Source organism: Typha latifolia, chromosome 13 (genome assembly GCF_019914945.1).
Source record: "Typha latifolia isolate L0001 chromosome 13, TyphaL0001v2, whole genome shotgun sequence".
In the NCBI taxonomy this organism is placed as follows: Eukaryota; Viridiplantae; Streptophyta; class Magnoliopsida; order Poales; family Typhaceae; genus Typha; species Typha latifolia.
Window position 1 is genome coordinate 4,422,677 of NC_133098.1, and position 20,840 is coordinate 4,443,516.

The window sequence follows — 20,840 nt, forward strand, 5'->3', positions numbered from 1 at the left end:
TACACATCAACTATATCATTTTAATTTCTAGTGTAACATGTAGTATGTAATCTCGTTCTTGGATGTTACAGGCAATGGTGATCGTTGCCTGGAGTGGTGATCCACTGCAGGAAATCTTTCAGAACGATCTCTATCCTCTGTCAAGCATTTTCATTACAGCAGCATTTCTTCGCTTCGTCCAAGGTATGAGCTCTTTTGCAAAGATATGTTAACGTCGATATATCATCTGCTTATGCCTCTTTTACCTGATGATATGCCTATTTGCTTAACCAAATACCCATTTAGAATGTGTTAGATTCTAGTAGTTTTCACTTTTCACAATAAAAAAGGTAATTATGCATACTCTGTCAGGTTTCAGTTGCACTTATGGAATAGGATAGTAATGGGATATTGTGTTTTGGAAACAAGAGATTGCAGCTAATTTGTTAGTCTAGGTACATGCACTACGACAGGCAGACAATTTATCAATCTTCTAAGAGTACTCTTCACTTTCTATTTATATTTTCACAATTTAAAATCTATGATTATTATTAGATACAGTACAGTCTATCATCCTTGCAGCAATTATTCTGCTTTGGGTGATCGACAAACTGCTTTAATATTCATTCACCTGCTACATTACAATACCTTGCTCCTTATACGGGATCCTACATATTATGAGATTCAGGGTTTAGGAAATTAAGTAGGATTGCTCTTTTTGATTCTGGTGATCTTGAAGCTTCTCTATGTCCTTAATTGACTTCTTATTCTTTCTGTCGTTGGCAGGCATTTTGTACATTTTTCTGAATTTCTCTGGCTTTCAGAGATTGAGATTTACTGAAGTTCTGCGAAGTGTTCTTAAGATACTAGTTAGTGCCGCATGGGCTGTTATTCTTCCTCTACTCTACTTTTCTAGAGATAAAAATAAAATCAATTTACCAGTTAAAGATCTGACAAACTGGCTTCATCAAGTAAAAGGAGTACCATCTTTATATCTTGTGGCTGTTGCATTGTACTTGCTCCCAAACTTTCTGTCAGGAATACTATTTATCTTTCCGATGCTTCGCAGATGGATAGAAAACTCAGATTGGCACGTTACTAGATTTCTACTGTGGTGGTCACAGGTACAGCATGAACAAACCATTCCACCATATTATTCTCCCTTGCTCTTTTTTTTTCTGAGGTTATCTTTATTTGTCTTTCTTCTTTGACTGAAAATTTTCTTTTTGGTGTGTTCTTAAGCTATGAAAGTACATTGGATTTCACTTGGAATGGCAATAGATACTGAGAAGCTAAAACTTACATTCTATCATTAATTATTTTACTTTTTGGTTCTAATAATTACATATACTTAGAGTTTTTGAAATTATTTTAAGTCTACTCACCAAACAGTGTACCTAAGTGAGTTCCAAACTTATTTATGTGACTTCTAGTCCACGTGGATGCCACGTAAGAGAATTTGTACACATATACGAAAATTGCTATCTAATTTAGCGGCTTTATTTAATGTAAATCACTTTCTCTATGAGAGACTTTGGTACACATAAATTGTAAAAGGTAAACGTAAATAAATTATTGAACAAATCAGCTGTTGACATAATAATGCCTATTTTACTATGGGTACCAAAAAATTAGCGATTTTTAGTTCTCAATTTATACTAGAAGATTCAAAGATGAGAAACTTATCAAGTAAGTAGGAAGAATGCTATGGATGAATGGATGAATTAAGGTGTTAGAATATGAAAGAATAAAATCATCATTCTCTATCAGCTTAGGCGTAGCGTTTAGAGTAATTGGTGAATTTATATGGTATTAAATTATTGATAGGAGATCCTGAGTTCGAATCCATCCAGACCTATTTCTCATATAAAATATAAAAACTTCCATCAATTCAATCCACTTGTTGGTTCTATTAAATTGTCTAGAGCCCAAGACTGAGTGGGAGTGTTGAAGAATATAAAAGAATAAGCACTATTCTTTATCAGTCATTGGTGAGTATAAAGGAGAAAAATAGAAAGATTTTGACAGTCATATCATCCCTTTTTTTGCTTGGTTTGAAGAAAAGTTAGTTGAAACTGATTCCATTTTAGCTATGATTTGTAGGTTAAGAAAGATCTTTACAGTTCCATGAATAAATTAAACTTTGCAATCAGTCATTAACCTAGATACCTAGATACTTCTAGTCCAAATAATTGCATATCAAATAACACAAGATTTGGCCTTAAAATGGGTTGAGGTAAAAGAGAACAAAAGAGAGCAAAAGAGAAGAGGATGGTGAAAATGTATTGCTTGACGAATAAGATAGAGCCTTAGCCCTACTTATACAAAGCCACCATATATATAAATAAATGAAAAAATATAACTCTAATACCCCTACACCCCCTAAACTCAAGGTCAATCATAAACCGAGAGTTTACTAAGCTAATACCCCTACACCCCCTAAACTCAAGGTCAATCATAAACCGAGAGTTTACTAATTAGATGCTCAAAATATGGAAGGAAAAAGATTTCATGAAGAAATCAGCAATCTGCTGTTTAGTTTGAGGCGAGGGAAATGATGCTAACTCGATACTCCTAGCTAGTGTAGTACATGTTGACTTTAATGTGTTTTGTCCTCTCATAAAATACAAGATTTTTAGCATTATTATTATCAATGTAGAGAGGAGTTGGAATGGGCACAAGAACACCCATGTCACTAAAGAGGTGACAGAGTCAGACGATCTCCTTAGTCGCAGCACACGTACCATGATACTCAGACTCAGTACTGGAGAGAAACATAACATGATGTTTCTTGCTATGCTAGGAAGTTAGGGAATTTCTTAGAAAAATTCAAAAGCTAATAGTAGATTTTCGCTTAGATGTATCACCAGCATTATCTCTATCGAAGTAAGCCCACAACATCAAGATGAAAGTTGATGGTATAAAGAGAGAGTGAGTGATAGTATCATGAAGGTATCACAGAATATGCATGAGAGCAGCATAATGAACAGATCGAAGAGTTTGCATAAACTGAGTAACAGGAGCAGCTGCATGAGAGATATCAGATCGAGTAATAGTCAAATAGACGAGGGTGTTGACTATTTGATGATATCTAGTCGGATCTAAAATAAATTGACCGTCATTGGGCTAAAGCTTCACATGAAACTAAACTAGGGTGGTAGTTGGATAAGTATCAATAATGGTGGCACCAGTGATGGCCGTGCCACCATCGGCACGGCACGGGGCACCCCCCGACCCCCCCACCCCCCCGTGCTAGTGGCACGCCCCTTGTGCTAGTGGCACACATTTATAATATTTTTAATAAATTTTTTAGGATATTTAGAGATGTTTTTGAGTCTTTGGTATGTCAATCTTTAATTTTTTTTGTCTAAATATATGTATTAAAATTTAAAATCTACATTACAATGTTTTATCTTTAGATTATTTTTTGTAAATAAGCTATTTTATTAAAGATAAAACAACAGTTGAATATAAATATTATTCAACACATAATATGATTGAATATATTTATTAAAATTAATATTAATGATTAAATACTCCATAATATGATTGAATACTCCATAATATAATTGAACACACAATAATATTCAATACATAATTGATCATTCAATACATAATTGATAATAGTTTAATAATTAAAACTAATATCTAGTTGAACGTAGAATGACGAGAAGGATCAAAGACTTTATTTGCTAACATAAGAATAACACGGGAATGTTGCGTTAAATACTTTCGATATTCTTCAAAACTTATCCACTGATAATATTACTCGTTATAACGTCTCACATAGTCTTCATAGAAATAAGAATTTTATAATTCTTCGATGATATGATATGGATATTGAATATACATGGAAACGATCGGCACAGGCACATCATAAGCATATGCAGATTGTGGATATGGAGTATAATAAGAGTATTATTACTCTGGTGGGTGTGATTGATATGATGGTAATGATGATGAACTCATATCATCCCGTGGGCGCACCTCTCTTGATATCTTGCTACCTATAGACTCAAGTCCATCCCTCATCTGACTGTAATCATATTGAGCTTGAGATGGTTCCTTTCCTTTTTTCTATCTCTGATAAATTCGGCTTTGTGGTTGTCTAGGTTTAGCAAATGAATTGTCATTCCAATTTTAAAAAATGGCAAATAAGTTGTCATTTCAAAAATGACAAATGACAAAAGGTAATTGATGAAAATAAGAAAAAGTAAAAAAAAAGGGTTCTACATGTCATATCATATTTGTTAAGAAAATAAGTAAAGTTGATTTGATAAAGATTAATAAAAATAGAAAGAATTTAAAAAAAAATGTCTACATTGGCACATGACCGACACGGATTGGCACGGCACGCGTGCCGATCGGCACGGGGGGTGTGCCACTGGCACACCCCGTGCCAAGTGTCGTGCCTCTACTGGCACGGCAAGTGCCAGTCGGCACGGGGCGTGTCGACCGGTACGGCCATCCTTGGGTGGCACGATCTGTAATATACTTTTGCTAAGGTAGCAGAAAACTATGAGAGTACTAAGCAATTTCGATACCCAGAAGGCCAGAATATACCAAAGAGGATTGAGGTCCTTCATTTTAAATTGATGCCAAAGATGTTGCTAAAGAGAACAAATGTTGGCTGTCATTTCCAGTGATAACTATATCATCAACATATAAAAGAGAAATGACCTGACCTTGAGTAGAAGACAAAACATGGATGGCTTATTTGGGGCCTCTCTTGAAAATCATAGTTTGTGAGAACATTGCAAAATTGATCAAATCATGCATAAGTAGCCTGCTTGAGCCCATGTATGGCTCGTCACAATCGACAGATATGTCCTGAAGGAATGTGGAAACCAGTGGACAATCCATGTATACATCTCGTCAAGAAGACCATGAAAAAACACATTCTTCATGTCCATCTGATGTAGGGGCCACTGGTGATTGGAAGCAATAATAAGAAGAGTACAGATAGAAGTCATCCGGGCAACAGGAGCAAATGTCTCTTTATAGTCTATCCCATATTCTTGAGTAAAGCTCTGTGCAACTAGACTAGCCTTATACCTGACAATGGATTCATTAGATTGATACTAGACCTTGAAGATTCATTTGCAGCTGACAGGCAAGATGTCGAGCGGACAAGAGGGAAAGCATCCCAAATATGCATTTGCTATAGGGTATGAAGCTCATTTGCCATATCCTACTGCCACTCTGAAACTTAAATGGCCTCATAATAGGACCTAGGCTGAGGGGTGGTTTGGATGGTTGCAAAGAAGGTTAAAACTGAGTAGAATATGTAGCGAAAGACATCAAAATATCACACTAGTTCGAAGGGTGATACTTGCACTCTAGATAGCGAGGAGCAAGCGTAGAAATCGTCGCAGTAGAAGATGGAGCGAGTGGAGGGGTACTACTTGAACATAAAGGTTCAATGCAGGAGGGAGACACAACCTGCGAGTATAGAAGTATAGTAGGGTTATCATGGAAGGGGGAAACTCCTCTGAAAGGGATGGAGACTCAACGATAGAGCGGTTCCAAGAGAGAGAGAATTAATAGTAAAGGAGTACCTATAGGTAGAGGAATGTCAAACATGTAGGAGGTAGATGGTGAGGCTGGGCCAGTGACATTTGAGAGGATTGGAAATGGAATAGGGGTAGAGAGATTTAGAAAGGATAAGTCTGAGCGAGCCAAGTCATTGGAGGTAAAGAAGGGTATCTCTTTTAAAAAGGTGACATGGTAGGGTATCCTAAGATGATAAGCAAACGTGTTATAATAATGATAGCCTTTATGCTCGGGATTATATCCCAAGAAAAGTTACTTAGTTGTGCAAGAAGACAACTTATTACATTCACTTGTGGGAAGAAGAACAAAACAAGTGCACCCGAAGACATGAAGATAATAAAAAGATGGTGAGGTATTGTGAAGATGCTTGTAAGGGGTGACATGAGTGATGACAGATGAAAGAGTTTGATTGATGAGATGGAGAGTAGTAAGAAGGGCTTAGACCAAATAAGAGTGAGGGATAGAAGCCTTAAAGAGAAAAGCACGAGTGTTCTCAAAAAGATGATGATGATTTGAGGTAAAAGAGAGCAAGAGAGGAGATGATAACGAAAATGTATTGCTTGATGAATAAGAGAGAACCTTAGCATACAAAGTCACCAAGTACATAAATAAATGAATAAATATAACTCTAATAGCTTCCAAATTAAATAGGTTGCTTTTGACTGTTTCCAGGCAAGTCAATACATTATAATGCTTCTCACATGTTGGAATCTTGTTTCACCCTTCTCCACTTAGTTACACAAGTTTTGCCATCACAATATGAAAACCTAAGTCCTGTTAGTCTAGATTAACCATATTTTGCACGGCCTTGGTGGCTTGATATTTGCAGCAGACCTTTTATGAAGTCTTTTTCTTGCTCATGCTACCAACTTCGTCGGTCCTAGTATCCATATAAACTTCATGGACCTCTCTTCCCAACTTTGACCTAGATGATGGAATATCCAATGTTTCGTCAATACTCAATGTTGGCCTATCTCAGTGATCTCAGTGATCCGACATCCTAACATCAGGATTCTTTTTCTCCTGGTTTAGGACAGTATATACAAAGCACCTCATATTATTCGTCAACAAAGCTAACATTTATAACAAATTATTAGTTACTAATATCAAGAGCAAAGAAGATAATTTCAATTTATAAATGATTGAAATATTTAATTGAGGCATGATCCAAGTATATGTGTATTTTCCATAGATTGTGCAGAAAAATCTTCTGGTTATCTATATCCTTCTTGGGTATTTCAGTCCTGTAATAACATTTTGATTTGTGTAAATGCCATTTATTTTTTAATCCATGCTATGTGGTCCAATTCCATGTCTTATTAGATCTTCTTACATAATAATATTATTATGATGTCCTGATTTTCATTTCTCATTCATAAGCTTATAGTAAGTGATCTAACTTACTACTTGCAGACACGAATTTATGTTGGACGCGGTATGCATGAGAGCCAATTCGCCCTTTTAAAGTAAGTTACTTTATCATTATTTCATCTTGTATTTGTTCTTTTTGGTTGAGCGAATTGCCCACTTTCATCTTGTCCTTTTGGTTCGTAGATATACACTGTTTTGGGTGTTGCTGTTGTGTTCCAAATTTGCATTTAGCTATTATGTCCAGGTAAACATTTTCTTTTGAGTTTAGTCTAAGTAAACAGTTACAATCATGTCATCCTTTTCTTATTTATCTTGCTCTGTTGCAGATAAAACCTCTTATGAAGCCAACAAAGGACATAATGAATGTTCATAATATTCATTATGCCTGGCATGAATTCTTTCCTAATGGTAATAATTACTTTTCATGATATTCATGGATATTCATGGATTGATAGAGCCACAACTTTCCGAGCTATTAACATTTATCTATATGCAGCCCCATACAATTTTGTTGCTGTTGTGTCACTCTGGGCACCTGTCATCTTGGTATGTGTAGCTACTATATTTTCTCTTTATTTTTGAATCAGTTAACTGTCTTTTATTTTTCCTTTGTTGTCAGATTGATGCTTTGACCTCAAAAGTTATAGTAATAACTAATAACAGTTATCTGAATTCTTCACAGGTCTATTTTATGGATACACAAATATGGTATGCAATATTTTCTACAATATATGGTGGTGTTCTTGGAGCATTTGGGCGACTTGGAGAGGTGAAAAAAAGAAGACAAAAGGAAACATAAATCATTTGTTGTTCTAACAAATTAGTCTTTGTTGTATGCTTTTCTCTTTTCATCAAGTGTTGCATCTAGAAGAAGATTGAGTTTCTTTTCATTGCCATTATAAAGAAGAGACTGGAATCACATTTAATATATATGTGTGTATGTATACCTCTCTTTCTGTGTCAGTGTCAGTGTTCATGTTAACTTGTTTCTTCTTGTACTTATAACGTCATTCTTGTTCAACTGCATAGACTAGTTGCTTGCTGTTCTTTTAATAACCCATCTCTTTGAAGTCCCATAGTTCGCAGCTAGAGTTATTTTTCAGTAGTTTCTCTTTTTGATGACCTAAACTTCTAGTGCAGTGAAACTGAATATCACAAAAGAAATAATAAATGTCCTTTGTAGATTCTGGGTAATAATTAGTTTGGGAACAATTGAAACATAACCGGAGTGGATGTCTCCTGACTCTGACAAGTTGGTATGAAAATATTGGAAACTGAAGAGCTTAGTGAGCATATTGTCAAATTATGTGAAAAGTACGGGAACTTGAAGAACTTGATGAATATTATCACATATCATATTTGAGTATTTGACAACTGTCATATCCCAAGATATCAATTGATGTTGTTACATATTTGGGATTTGCTACAGACCTACATTTACCTGGTTTAAATGAAGAGAATAGACGATCATAGAAACATACTGTTAAAACCTATAGAAGACAAGTTGAATGTCATTTACATCTTTGTGTGCAGTATGAATGTGAATGTTGTTTGGTTCTACATATGGACTTTTTAAGGAGCTTCTGGTTTTCTTCTATGATGAGATAATGAGAATCTAATCAGAAAAGATAGGGAATTCATCTCTGATTATGCTTGATTTGGATATTGACTCGCCTGGTAGATTCATTTTCACTGGATTGTTCAACATGAATTTGAATCCATATTGTCAACACTCAACAGTACATGCTACTGCATTTTATCTTCTCTAACTTTTACCTATGTCATGGCTACGTAGTTTTATGTCACTCCTAGTGTTTCTTATCTTCTGAATTCATACATTTTTTTTGGTAGATACGAACGTTGGGCATGCTGAGGTCACGATTTTATTCTTTACCTGGAGCCTTTAGCGCATGTTTGGTTCCATCTGAAAACTCTCGGAAGAGGGGCTTTTCTCTCTCAAAGCATTTTGCTGAGGTTGTTAAAAGATATTTTGACATATCCTGGAAAGTAAATGTGCATTTGTCAAGTTTCTAACAGATTACCATAATTGTAATACAGGTTACTCCAAACAAGAGAACTGAAGCTGCAAAGTTTGCTCAACTGTGGAATGAAGTGATTTGTAGCTTCCGAGAAGAGGACCTGATAAGTGATAGGAAAGGACTTACAACTCTTTTAGGAAGATAGTCTGTCATTCTTTTTCAACTTTTTAGTTGTTATTAGCAATCATGCTGATAAACATTCTGTAATTCAGGGAGATGGATCTGTTGCTGGTTCCTTACTATTCATATCCTAGCCTGAAATTGATGCAATGGCCACCCTTTTTGCTTGCTAGCAAGGTCTTATTATTGTAACATTCTTCTTATGCTTCTTTGTATATTTTCTTTTCTTATCTTCTGAATCTGCATTCCCGTTTCTTCAGATACCCATTGCCTTGGATATGGCTACTCAGTTCCGATCAAAGGATTCTGACCTTTGGAGGCGTATATGTTCTGATGAGTACATGAAATGTGCTGTTCTAGAATGCTACGAGTCTTTAAAACTTGTCCTTGATGTTCTGGTGGTTGGAGAAAATGAAAGAAGGTATATTAATTGCTCACTATTATCTATACTCTATCCACAGAAGAAGTTTGGTATGACAAGTGCCATGGTACTAAACTACTAATACTAATAATGGTTTTGACATCGTAAATGAATTTTTGAAGAATTTAGGCTAGGATAGAATACTTACGTTGTTGTTTATCATATGCTATTGATTTTATGTAAGCTGTTAGGTACATGATTAGGAGTAGAATCATATTCTGCTATGAGAAACAAAATAGGTAGGAGAAAAATCTAGAGAAGTTAAAATGCTTTAATTTTGTTACACTGAAAAGGAAGAATAAGATATGTACAATTGAATGCAAGTTGCTGATAGATAATAGTGTAGACTGTATAGTGACTAAAATAAGATGGAATAGTAGCAATAGAACTTTTTAGTGGGAAATATACATAATGTCATTGACACATGCACCTGAGGTAGGGAGAATCTATCGAGAAAATTTTGCAAGATGAAAGAAAAATATAAAACCTAATTATGGAGAAAATAAAATCTACATAGGAACCGTTTTGATTGGCCATATAGTAAAAGAAATTTGAGAATATTAGAGTACGTGCTCCATAGATGTTTCTGAAATTGATACAAGAATGAAAGAGAAGGATTATGTTTATGGATTTTGCTATGCCTTGCATTATCTCAACTAAATATACTTCATTTTATAAGAGGGACGAACATTTGATTACCTTAAGAGTGGGCCAAATCATAGTTAAACGACTTTTGCTTACTATATTTAAAGGATAGTGGGAAGAGATTCTTGCTGTATTTACAAGTTGCAAACTAGTTTCGAAGTACAGTTAATGAAGTAGTGTGATCAAAAGTCAATTAAAATTAACAAGGACAATTATGTAAAAGTTAGCAAGAATGTAAAAATGAAGCCTGCATAATATAAAGTGGCTATAAGAGAAGTTAAGAAAGTTGACAAAGATACATTTGGGGCATATGATCTATTTCGAAATTAGTACCAAAGATTGACAAAATGGTACTATAAACTCACTAAAGTCAGGGGAAGAATTAGTAGAGACTTGACGAATGTAAAAGCAAATAATTGAGAACAAAAATGTTTCAATGAAAGAAATGATATTAATGATATGTTAAGGAGCTATTTTCATACTTCTCTCTGCAAAAATGACGACAAATCTTAAACTAGAAATAAATAGGTCAGGAGTGATATAGACTGTTAATACATTAGAAGAATTTGACTAAGCTGAGCATGCTTTAAAGGAAATAAAATTTGGAAAAGCTACATAATATCCTTATTCTTGTTATGAAGGTTGAGGACTTGAAGGTATGAGATTTAGGTTCTTTATTCTATTTGAAAAAAAATTAAAAGGCTCAAATGATGGCAGTTGAGTGAAAGAATAACACTTTTGATTAACATAAGAGATATATAGAGGATCATCATGAAATCAAACAAGAGAGTCAGTAAGAATTAAGAAAGGGTGGGAGAGAACTGGATAAAGTCCAAATGAAAAAGAGCTAGTGTTTGTTTGTTTGTTTTTTTTTCATAAGGAATTGTTTTCACAGTTTCCTTGACAAAGTTTATGTTTGTGATCAAGCTTCCTAACAGGACCCTTCTCCTTCATTCAGGATTTGGGTTGTTGAAAAATATAATAGTAATCATGCAGTACTGTATATAGAGAAGAAAGGAGTGCATAGTAAATAAATAGATTTACTCAAAATATAGATGAGGGAGCTACTCCTAGTGTGTTAATCGAAGAGAAACAAGTGAATATTGTAAACAGTGGGGTTGTTCCCAGGTTTTATTATTAAGTCCTCACTTAATGAATTGCTTATTAACAGAATTACAGAACCATTCAATATGAGCTTCTTTGTTTATGACTTTATGTTATTTCATGATAACATATCGGAATTAACGAATCTAAGATTGTGTTGAGCAATAAGAAGTATAATGAATAAGTTCTGAATCTATAGGTTTTAGACAAAAGTAGTATACTCCTCTAATCCCTAGTATCTGAAATGTGATTTTAGAAAATATGTTAGTGGGATAGAAATGGACTCGACTCTGATAGACAAGAAGTCCCACAGAATTCTTGTTACTCTGCATAAAAGAGAAGTGGAGATTATTGAAAACATCGCCAACTAGCGTAGAATGGTTGAACTAGTGGTTCAGCATATTAAGTGATTGCCATATATCAGTTAGGCTAAAAGGGCAATTTTCTTGGATGACGTTAGGACTTGTTCTAATAGATCAAAATATTACGCAAACAGGAAATATTTTATCTAAAAGTATATCTTACTTAGGTCATGTTTCTGATAAAGTTTCATTAGCATCAGACAAGTATTGTATATAATTGCACCTTGCTCATTATTCAAATCTCTACTGTACCTTAGCTATATACCCCTATTTCAATTCTTCACCTACTTTATCAGATACCTCTTACACTTGAAGATGATTTAATGACTATGATATTCTGAAATGCTTCTTGGCTTACTTTCCTGCGACAGGATTATCGGCATCATCATCAAAGAAATTGAAACTAACACAGCAAAGAACACATTTCTTGCCAATTTTAGAATGAGTGCCTTGCCAATATTATGCAATAAGTTTGTGATTCTTGTGTCTATCCTGGTAAGTCAAATTAAATGATAAATAATTGCATATTCTGATTTGGTTGTATATGATTTCAAATTTTTGACTGTATATAACAACTAACAAGGATCCCTAACTATGATTTTCTTTCACTAACAGAAAGAAGCTGATAGCTCTAAGCGTGACACTGTAGTATTATTGCTGCAAGACATGCTAGAGGTGGTTACTCGAGATATGATGGTTAATGAGATCCGGTAGGGAATTGTGACTTTGGACATGTGAAAGAAACAAAAGATTTTCTGAGGAAATTATTTATTTTGATAGGTAGATTTTAATTCTAGTAATGTTCTCAGAGAGTTGGCTGAGCTTGGTCATGGTAATAAAGATTCAGTCCCTCGAAGACAACTTTTTGCTGGTACTGGTTCAAAGGCTGCAATATTGTTTCCTCCTGTAATCACGGCACAATGGGAAGAACAGGTGCGTACCACCTAAATAAATAAATATCTTGTTTTTGCATTTTTAAGAGAACAACTAATGATAAAATATTACAGATTAAGCGTTTATACCTCCTATTGACGGTGAAAGAATCTGCAATAGATGTCCCCACAAACCTTGAAGCTCGGCGAAGGATAGCATTTTTCACAAATTCTCTATTCATGAACATGCCAAGTGCACCTCGTGTTCGCAAGATGCTGTCATTCAGGTTAGCACTATATTCTTCCCAATTAGGCATGCACTTTTGAAAGGAAACAAACTGTGGCATTACTTTTGTAGAAGATCTTGAAGGATACATGTGTATCCTAGAAAACATGTAAAAGGATAAAAATTAAAAATATGCAGTTTCTCTACATTTACTTTTCAAGAGAGAAGTAGAGACATAGGGGAGGAAGTGAAGTTGTAAGAAAAGCCTCGAAAAGCAAAGCAAAATAGAAGAAGGCTAGTCTTCCTTTTCCTAGCTTTCACTTTCAATTTAATTTTTTATTCATTTGATAAAGATCATTAGAGAAGTTATTGTTTGTGATTTCACCTAACATGGCTAGCCACCCAATAAAATCAATTAACTTGCATCTCATTCTTTCAACTCTTTTTCAGAGCAAGTGGATTTTTATACGTTATAAATAGAGTGTACAGAAAGGTATGAAGGATAGATATCATTATATCTAGAGTCCAAAACGAATTGAGTCTGACCATAGTTATGGACCACATCAAATAATATATCTTGAAGGATAGAAATCTTATAGATTGTTCTTTGGCAGCTGTTTTTGTGACATGTATTAAGTCACCTTCTTATTTAGTTAAGTAAAAACTTGTGTATCATATGCATCTATAGTCTTTTGTTAGAATGTCATAATTTGAAACAACGATGGCCGTGCTAGAGGCATGTGCCATGTCATGCCACAACCGGTGTGTCCTTCGCATGCCCTTGCATGTCTGAAAAAAAATAGCTCTACATCGGCACACAGTCATGCCAGATCAGTATGGCTCGGCATGCAGTTGTGCCGAGCAACATCCACCCACGTCGATCGATACTGCTTGGCACAAGGGTGTACCTGTGCCAAATGCCGTGTCACCATCGCCACGGGAACGTGTCGACCGGCACAACCATCCTTGATTCGAAGTGAGTGATGGCAATGTATCTAATATGTCATTTTATTGGTCCAAATTTTGAGCCTTTTTGATTGATTTCCTTTTACTAGTACTGTATGAAATGTTTGGTTCATAAATTGATGTATGGTGGTGCAGTCTCCTATTATAATAGATCATTATATACTAGTATACATCATAACATGGTGTGGCGGTGTGCCTTTGTGCAACAATAAGATCTCTTTAGCACAATAATTTTGTTTCAGATTATTTTCTATACTATCCATACTAGAATACTACTATTGAGTTGAGCATGAAACTTTCATTACTGCACGAACTGCCAAGTATCAGAAATTGCATTGGGTATTTCTTTCATTGTTTATGATATACTTTGATCAAGAAGAGTAAATTATTCCAGTGAACATTTTTAAGAAGTCATTAATATTCTGTATTACCTTTGCAGTGTCATGACCCCTTACTATAGTGAGGAGACTGTCTATTCGAGAAATGATCTTGATCTGGAGAATGAAGATGGTGTATCAATCATATTTTACCTTCAAAAGATCTTTCCAGGTTTGAAGCTACATCCTTTCCCCCCTTCTGCATGGGGTAGTACAAAATAGCATGTCCATCAGTAACTTCAGTTGTGGGGTTATCATAATCAATTTTTTGTAATAGATGAGTGGAACAACTTCATGGAGAGAATTAACTGTAAAAGAGAGAGTGAAGTTTGGGAGAATGAGGAGAATGTCTTACAACTTCGTCACTGGGCCTCTCTTCGTGGACAAACACTCTGTAGAACAGGTACTTGTTTTACTCAAGGTTTTTTATGCGGGTAGTGTGCATTGTATAATGTAGGCTGTGCTTTATAGATAACAATAACTTTCATTGTCGCTCATCTTTCTGTGTCAACAGTTAGGGGCATGATGTACTACCGAAGAGCTTTGAAGCTGCAGGCTTTTCTTGACATGGCTTCTGAAAGTGGTACTATTTGTTTTCTTGCCCACATCTAGCAGTTCTCTTTCATAAATTTTCTTCTAATGTTAGGAGTGATAATTCACTTTCCTACTTGCCTGCAGAAATATTAGAAGGATATAAAGCTGTTACAGATAGTGTAGAGGAAGAAAAAAAGAGCCAAAGATCTCTGTCTATTCAACTTGAGGCCATAGCAGACATGAAATTCACATATGTTGCCACTTGCCAAATTTATGGCAATCAAAAACAATCGGGAGATCGGCGTGCAACAGACATTCTGAACTTGATGGTTAAGTAAGTTTGGTCCATCAATTGATTCAATTTTATACTTGACCTTGAAATTTTTCCTCACTATTAAAGTCAACTCGATGATCTAATGCTTCAAAGTGATGAAGACATGTTCCCTTCAGTAAAACTTGCTATAGTATAGTTTTTGCTACCTCATGGTTTCATACCAACTGCATGGACTTTGACATTCTGATGACTACCAATGATGCCGGATACTTATCTATAAAAAAGAAGTGTATCTCACATTAAATAATCTGTAGGTGGAAGTATCATATTTTTCATTTTGAAAAGGGTTCCAAATGTTAAAGTTGATCTCTGTCCCATACCAAACATAAAATTTTAGATATGTGTGTGTTAAAACTTAAAATACGACACTTTTTATTTTTTAAGCATATATAAAATGAAAAAGGAAAAAATGATCATCAATTAGGGAAAAGGAAAAGAGATCAGTACAGAGAATTTATCCAACTCTATGAGACTATATTCTCTTTCTTGTTGTGCAACACAATCGTTCCCATTATGATAATTTCAAGGTTTCACCAGAGAAAGTGAGATGAACCATTTAGGATGATTATCAACCAGAGTTGATAATTGCAGCTATAAATCAATTCAAACCTTCGGAGATCTTACTAGAAAACATCTTATAGACATTAAACAGTATTTATGTAAATTTTCCTGACAGTTCCTGTTGATTTTATGGAATTTCATTCTGTGCTCTTTCGACGTGAACTAATGAAATTTACCAAAGCCTTGAGATTATAGCTAACTTTGGATTGGTCTTTGGCCAAAATCATTCTTAAACAGAAGTAGACAAGATCATGAAGCAAAGATGATAGTATGATACCATTTAGGCACCAACAATACTTTTTACTATATTACAAGCACTCCTAGGAAAAAATTATCAAGACCACTTCTGCTAAGTAATTTAAATTAGGTTATCAGTTCTTTTGTAATGTGCCTATTAGGTAGTAAGTTAGTAACCTACAGATATCAGAGAAGAAGGCATCATTGATAAAGCACGTAGCTAGCTGAGCAAAAAATTGCACAAGACTGCAAGTTTTGCCAAGTATTGCAGAATAGTGCTGGACCTTCTCTAAAGATTGCATAACGTACATTTAGTATTATGAGCCAAATTTATCATACGCATAAATCAAGATTACGACTTATCTTCCTTGTCCCAAGCACAAGTATTTTACAAAGTACCAATTACTTAACAAGAATAATAGAATATATATATATATTGTATCACTAATGCTGTTTGCCATTTGATTTCCATGTTATTCATTGAGAATGATTAATAATACATGAGATTACTATATTACACCTAAAATTCCCTTGTGTTTCACTTGGAACTTTTGTTTTGCATATTGTTTTCTTCTACCACACTGTACCTTTATTACTAGAGATTGATATTTTCTTTATTTATACAACTATTCCTTTCCTCCGTTTGATTTCCATCTTACTTATCGAGAATGATTGACACTACATGAGATTGCTTTAGTACATCTAAGATTCCCTTGCGTTTCACATGAAACTTTGGTTCTGCATAATTTTTTCTGCTACCACACTGTACATTTATTATTAGAGATTGATATTTTCTTCATTCATACAGTTATCCTTCCCTCCGTGTAGCATATATTGATGAAGTTGAAGAAAGAGATGGTGACAAGGTACAGAAGGTGTATTATTCTGTGCTAGTGAAAGCTGTTGATAATCGTGATCAGGTAAGCATAATTCACAATTCATCCCATCTAGTTTAAAAACTAAACTCCATTCAATTTATTTCTTCTCTTATTCTGTGAAAGGAAATCTACCGCATAAAATTGCCAGGACCAGTAAAAATAGGTGAAGGAAAACCTGAAAACCAAAACCATGCCATAATTTTCACACGCGGCGAGGCACTCCAGACAATTGATATGAATCAGGTAGTTCCTGAGAAGCTATGCGATCACTTGATTTGTCTTATATCTTGTAGCTTTTACCTCATATGATGATGAGGAATTCTTTAGGACAATTATCTGGAAGAGGCTCTAAAAATGCGTAACCTCCTGGAAGAATTTAATCAAGATCATGGGCTGCGTCAGCCTAGTATCCTTGGTGTGCGTGAGCACATATTCACAGGAAGGTATTGTTATTCATTGACATTAAACAACTTCATTTTGACTCATCAGTAAGATGAAATTGCCACCAAATGTATTGACAATCTTTGATCATAGTGTATCATCTCTGGCGTGGTTTATGTCAAACCAGGAAACCAGCTTTGTGACAATTGGACAGAGAGTCCTTGCAAGACCACTGAAGTAAGTTTGTCTCTCTCTTGGTGATTGGCTACCTTAAGATTATTTTGCATTCATTGTATTATACCTGTAATATTGTCTATCAAAGTGTGTCCTGTTATGTCGACGTGTCGTGTATGGATTCTGCTAGAAGAGTCTCCTAGAACTACACATTATGGTTGTGGCTTACTTAGAATCAAGGATTAACATATAGCGCCATGATTCTTGTGTGTGAGTCATTAGTGCAAACATTGCATTCCTTGTATTATACCTGTAAATCTGTAATATTGTCTATCAAAGTGTGTCCTGTTACATTGGCATGTCGTGTATGATTCTGCTAGAAGAGTCTCCTAGAACTACACATTATATTATGTTGTGGCTTACTTAGAATCAAGGATTAACATATAGCAGCATGATTCTTGTGTGTGAATCATTAGTGCAAGCATTCTGAGGAGCGTTAGTTGGCACACCCTCTTGTCAAATACTTCATGTTGGTTCTGCACAGGGTTGAACAAGGCCAGCATAGGGGAATTGGTTTGGCAAAAAGGAGTGCTGACAATGGGTTAACTATTGAGCCATGCATATCAGCATGTCCACATTGGCAGTCGATGCTTGGAACATTCACGCAAAGATGGTCATGTCTGTCGACACGGCCCATGCAGAAGAAGTATTGGCACTCGGCACAGGTTATACCAATGGCACAACCCCATGCCGGGGTGTGCCGATCCGAATCGGTTGACACAAGTTTCTTTTCTACACTTAGTATATCATTTGGGTATATAAATGATAGATCCAGCTCAATTTTGCTAGATCTATCATTTGAAAAGATTTTTCTATATAGATCTAACATCTTAGTAATAGATCTATGAAAAGTACTCTTTATAATGTAGGAATTAAAGGGAAAATTTGATCCCCCAAAAGTTCTGCCAAATTAAAAAATTTTGAGATTTGTATGTTAAATTCATTCAAATTGGGTCAAAATAGGTATGGAATATGTTAGATAAACTCTATATTAGTTGATTTATAGTTAATTAGATTTCCTCCAAACTTAAAAAAAAATGCAAAATTAATATGTCAAATTCATTTAAATTTGGTCAAAATTGATATACGAACAATTACAGACTATCTTGTCTCGAAACTTATAACTGTAACATGATTGGATAATGTTAGCTTGGAAGTGTCAAGATACCGCAAGTCGCAATAACACACTATTCCTTAATGCCTTTATAACAGAGGTTGTTCGTTCTGAAGGTTTCCTGTAGAAAGTAAGTGCATTCCTCTTGAGATCGATAGGAGATTTCTTGCTATTATTAAGTGTTCTCCACAATGATCTTCTAGGGCTCGAATTGTATAGCTTGATTTTACAGTTTAGTGTGCGAGATTCTCTTTTTTACTCTGTTCCATGATTGGGATGAATCTGCGAAGAAGTCATTCAGTTACTTTCATTTTTATAAGTATTAAGATATATGATAGAGTGACTCCTACATGGTGAGCTTACGTCAATGTACTGTGCTGTTAAGGTCTATGTGAAGATCCTCCGCTACCCAATGTCATTGAACGTATTGCATGCCTGAACAAATGGCTGATGTTGATAGCCAGTTCTCAGATATTCAAATCTTTTTTATTTGATTGTATATGCTCTCAGAGTTTGGCCTTCATAATTTAAGGCTCTTTCTCAAGGCAACACTCAAGTTCTATGTATATTCTCAACCAGATTAACACTATAAATATTTATGCAAAACTTATGTCTCTTTTAACTATAAGTTATCAGGTCAGTGCATTTTGTGATAAAATTAATGTTTCCTCTTATCTGACCAGGGTTCGGTTTCACTATGGTCATCCAGACATATTTGATAGGATTTTTCACATCACAAGGGGTGGCATTAGCAAGGCTTCTCGTGGAATCAATTTAAGTGAAGATATATTTGCTGGTAACATCATTTTTTTCATTGTTTCTCTTAGGTCCAATAATTTGTGCATGTGGCCTATGAAGTGGGTGTTGCTTTGATTCCAGGTTTCAACTCAACATTGAGGCGAGGAAATGTTACCCACCATGAGTATATCCAAGTGGGCAAAGGCCGTGATGTTGGTCTAAACCAAATTTCACTCTTTGAAGCAAAAGTGGCCTGTGGCAATGGAGAGCAAATACTTAGCAGAGATATCTACCGTCTGGGTCACCGCTTTGACTTTTTCAGAATGCTTTCGTGCTACTTTACTACTGTTGGATTTTATATCAGCTCAATGGTAAAGATCCATCCCTTTGTTTAGAACTTAACCGGAAAATAGATTTTAGTAATAAACCTTACTTGATATGTACAGGTTCATCAGTTACTTCTAAATATCCAAGATATGCTGTTACAGTATTAGTAAATAATCAGAGGAACTATGATCTCCATTTCTTTACCATCCCTTATCTACTAGATAGATGTTTGTTGTCTTTCACGTTGTCGTTTTTTTCCTGAGTTGATTTGTACAGGTTCATCAGTTACTTCTAAATATCCAAGATATGCTGTTACAGTATTAGTAAATAATCAGAGGAACTATGACCTCCATTTCTTTACCATCCCTTATCTACTAGATAGATGTTTGTTGTCTTTCACGTTGTCGTTTTTTTCCTGAGTTCCTTTTTTTCACATATGCAGATGGTTGTCATAATTGTCTACGTATTCTTGTATGGAAGACTTTACTTATCTTTGAGTGGATTGGAGAGTGCAATTATGAAGCAAGCACGGATGAGAGGGAATGTTGCTCTTCAGTCAGCTATGGCATCTCAGTCCATTATCCAGTTAGGCCTGTTAATGGCCTTGCCTATGTTTATGGAGATTGGATTAGAAAGAGGATTCAGAAGTGCCCTTGGTGATTTCATCATCATGCAGCTTCAGCTTTGTTCAGTGTTCTTTACTTTCTCTCTTGGAACAAAGTCCCACTACTTTGGAAGGACAGTCTTGCATGGTGGGGCAAAATACCGAGCAACAGGACGAGGTTTTGTAGTCCGGCATGTAAAGTTTGCAGAGAACTACAGAATGTACTCGCGGAGCCACTTTGTCAAAGGGATGGAATTGATGGTACTGCTCATATGTTATCAGATATACGGTTCACTAGCAACTGATTCAACTGCTTATTTATTTGTCACATTTTCAATGTGGTTCTTGGTGGCTACCTGGTTATTTGCACCATCCCTTTTCAACCCATCAGGTTTTGAATGGCAAAAGATAGTGGACGACTGGGATGATTGGACCAAGTGGATTAGCAGTTGGGGAGGAATTGGTGTGCCAGCAAACAAAAGCTGGGAGTCTTGGTGGGAGGAAGAACAGGAACATTTACTATCCACAGGGTTCTTGGGCAGGTTCTGGGAGATCGTCCTCTCACTGCGCTTCTTCCTTTACCAGTATGGCATCGTGTATCACCTAAATGTTTCCAATGGCAACAAAAGCATCATTGTAAGTCTTCAGCATGTTCTCGTCTTCTAATCTTTAGATGTTTTCTGCTGTCATAAGCAAATCTACTTATATAGGAGTAGAAGAAATAGCATTCCTTTACTAGTGTTCTCGTATTGTTTGCATCATGGTAAAGTTCTAATGTATTTACTGACAACAAATTTAATCTTATGATTAGGTGTATGGTCTATCCTGGCTGGTGATTGTTGCAGTGGTGTTACTTTTGAAGG

At 35.4% G+C, this 20,840-nt stretch overlaps 1 protein-coding gene and 1 non-coding gene across 2 annotated transcripts in view; both read left to right on the forward strand.

Moving 5' to 3' along the window:
- Positions 1-20,840, forward strand: part of LOC140800039 (callose synthase 5-like) — a 30,662-nt gene that overhangs the window by 8,279 nt on the left and 1,543 nt on the right. Inside the window, exons 14-40 of the mRNA XM_073154672.1 lie at positions 72-183; positions 766-1,103; positions 6,946-6,998; positions 7,087-7,147; positions 7,230-7,311; positions 7,400-7,449; positions 7,586-7,672; positions 8,755-8,877; positions 8,962-9,054; positions 9,153-9,239; positions 9,323-9,483; positions 11,966-12,089; positions 12,210-12,304; positions 12,404-12,527; positions 12,602-12,753; positions 14,098-14,207; positions 14,313-14,438; positions 14,550-14,618; positions 14,714-14,903; positions 16,510-16,621; positions 16,703-16,822; positions 16,907-17,022; positions 17,114-17,197; positions 18,992-19,104; positions 19,188-19,417; positions 19,816-20,613; positions 20,789-20,839. Of these exons, the coding sequence (XP_073010773.1) occupies positions 72-183; positions 766-1,103; positions 6,946-6,998; positions 7,087-7,147; positions 7,230-7,311; positions 7,400-7,449; positions 7,586-7,672; positions 8,755-8,877; positions 8,962-9,054; positions 9,153-9,239; positions 9,323-9,483; positions 11,966-12,089; positions 12,210-12,304; positions 12,404-12,527; positions 12,602-12,753; positions 14,098-14,207; positions 14,313-14,438; positions 14,550-14,618; positions 14,714-14,903; positions 16,510-16,621; positions 16,703-16,822; positions 16,907-17,022; positions 17,114-17,197; positions 18,992-19,104; positions 19,188-19,417; positions 19,816-20,613; positions 20,789-20,839 (3,861 nt within the window). The remainder of the gene's footprint in view (positions 1-71; positions 184-765; positions 1,104-6,945; positions 6,999-7,086; positions 7,148-7,229; positions 7,312-7,399; positions 7,450-7,585; positions 7,673-8,754; positions 8,878-8,961; positions 9,055-9,152; positions 9,240-9,322; positions 9,484-11,965; positions 12,090-12,209; positions 12,305-12,403; positions 12,528-12,601; positions 12,754-14,097; positions 14,208-14,312; positions 14,439-14,549; positions 14,619-14,713; positions 14,904-16,509; positions 16,622-16,702; positions 16,823-16,906; positions 17,023-17,113; positions 17,198-18,991; positions 19,105-19,187; positions 19,418-19,815; positions 20,614-20,788; position 20,840) is intronic.
- LOC140800539 (small nucleolar RNA J33) lies at positions 14,547-14,628 on the forward strand. The gene has a single exon (XR_012111260.1). It is a non-coding gene; the product is annotated as a small nucleolar RNA J33 (small nucleolar RNA).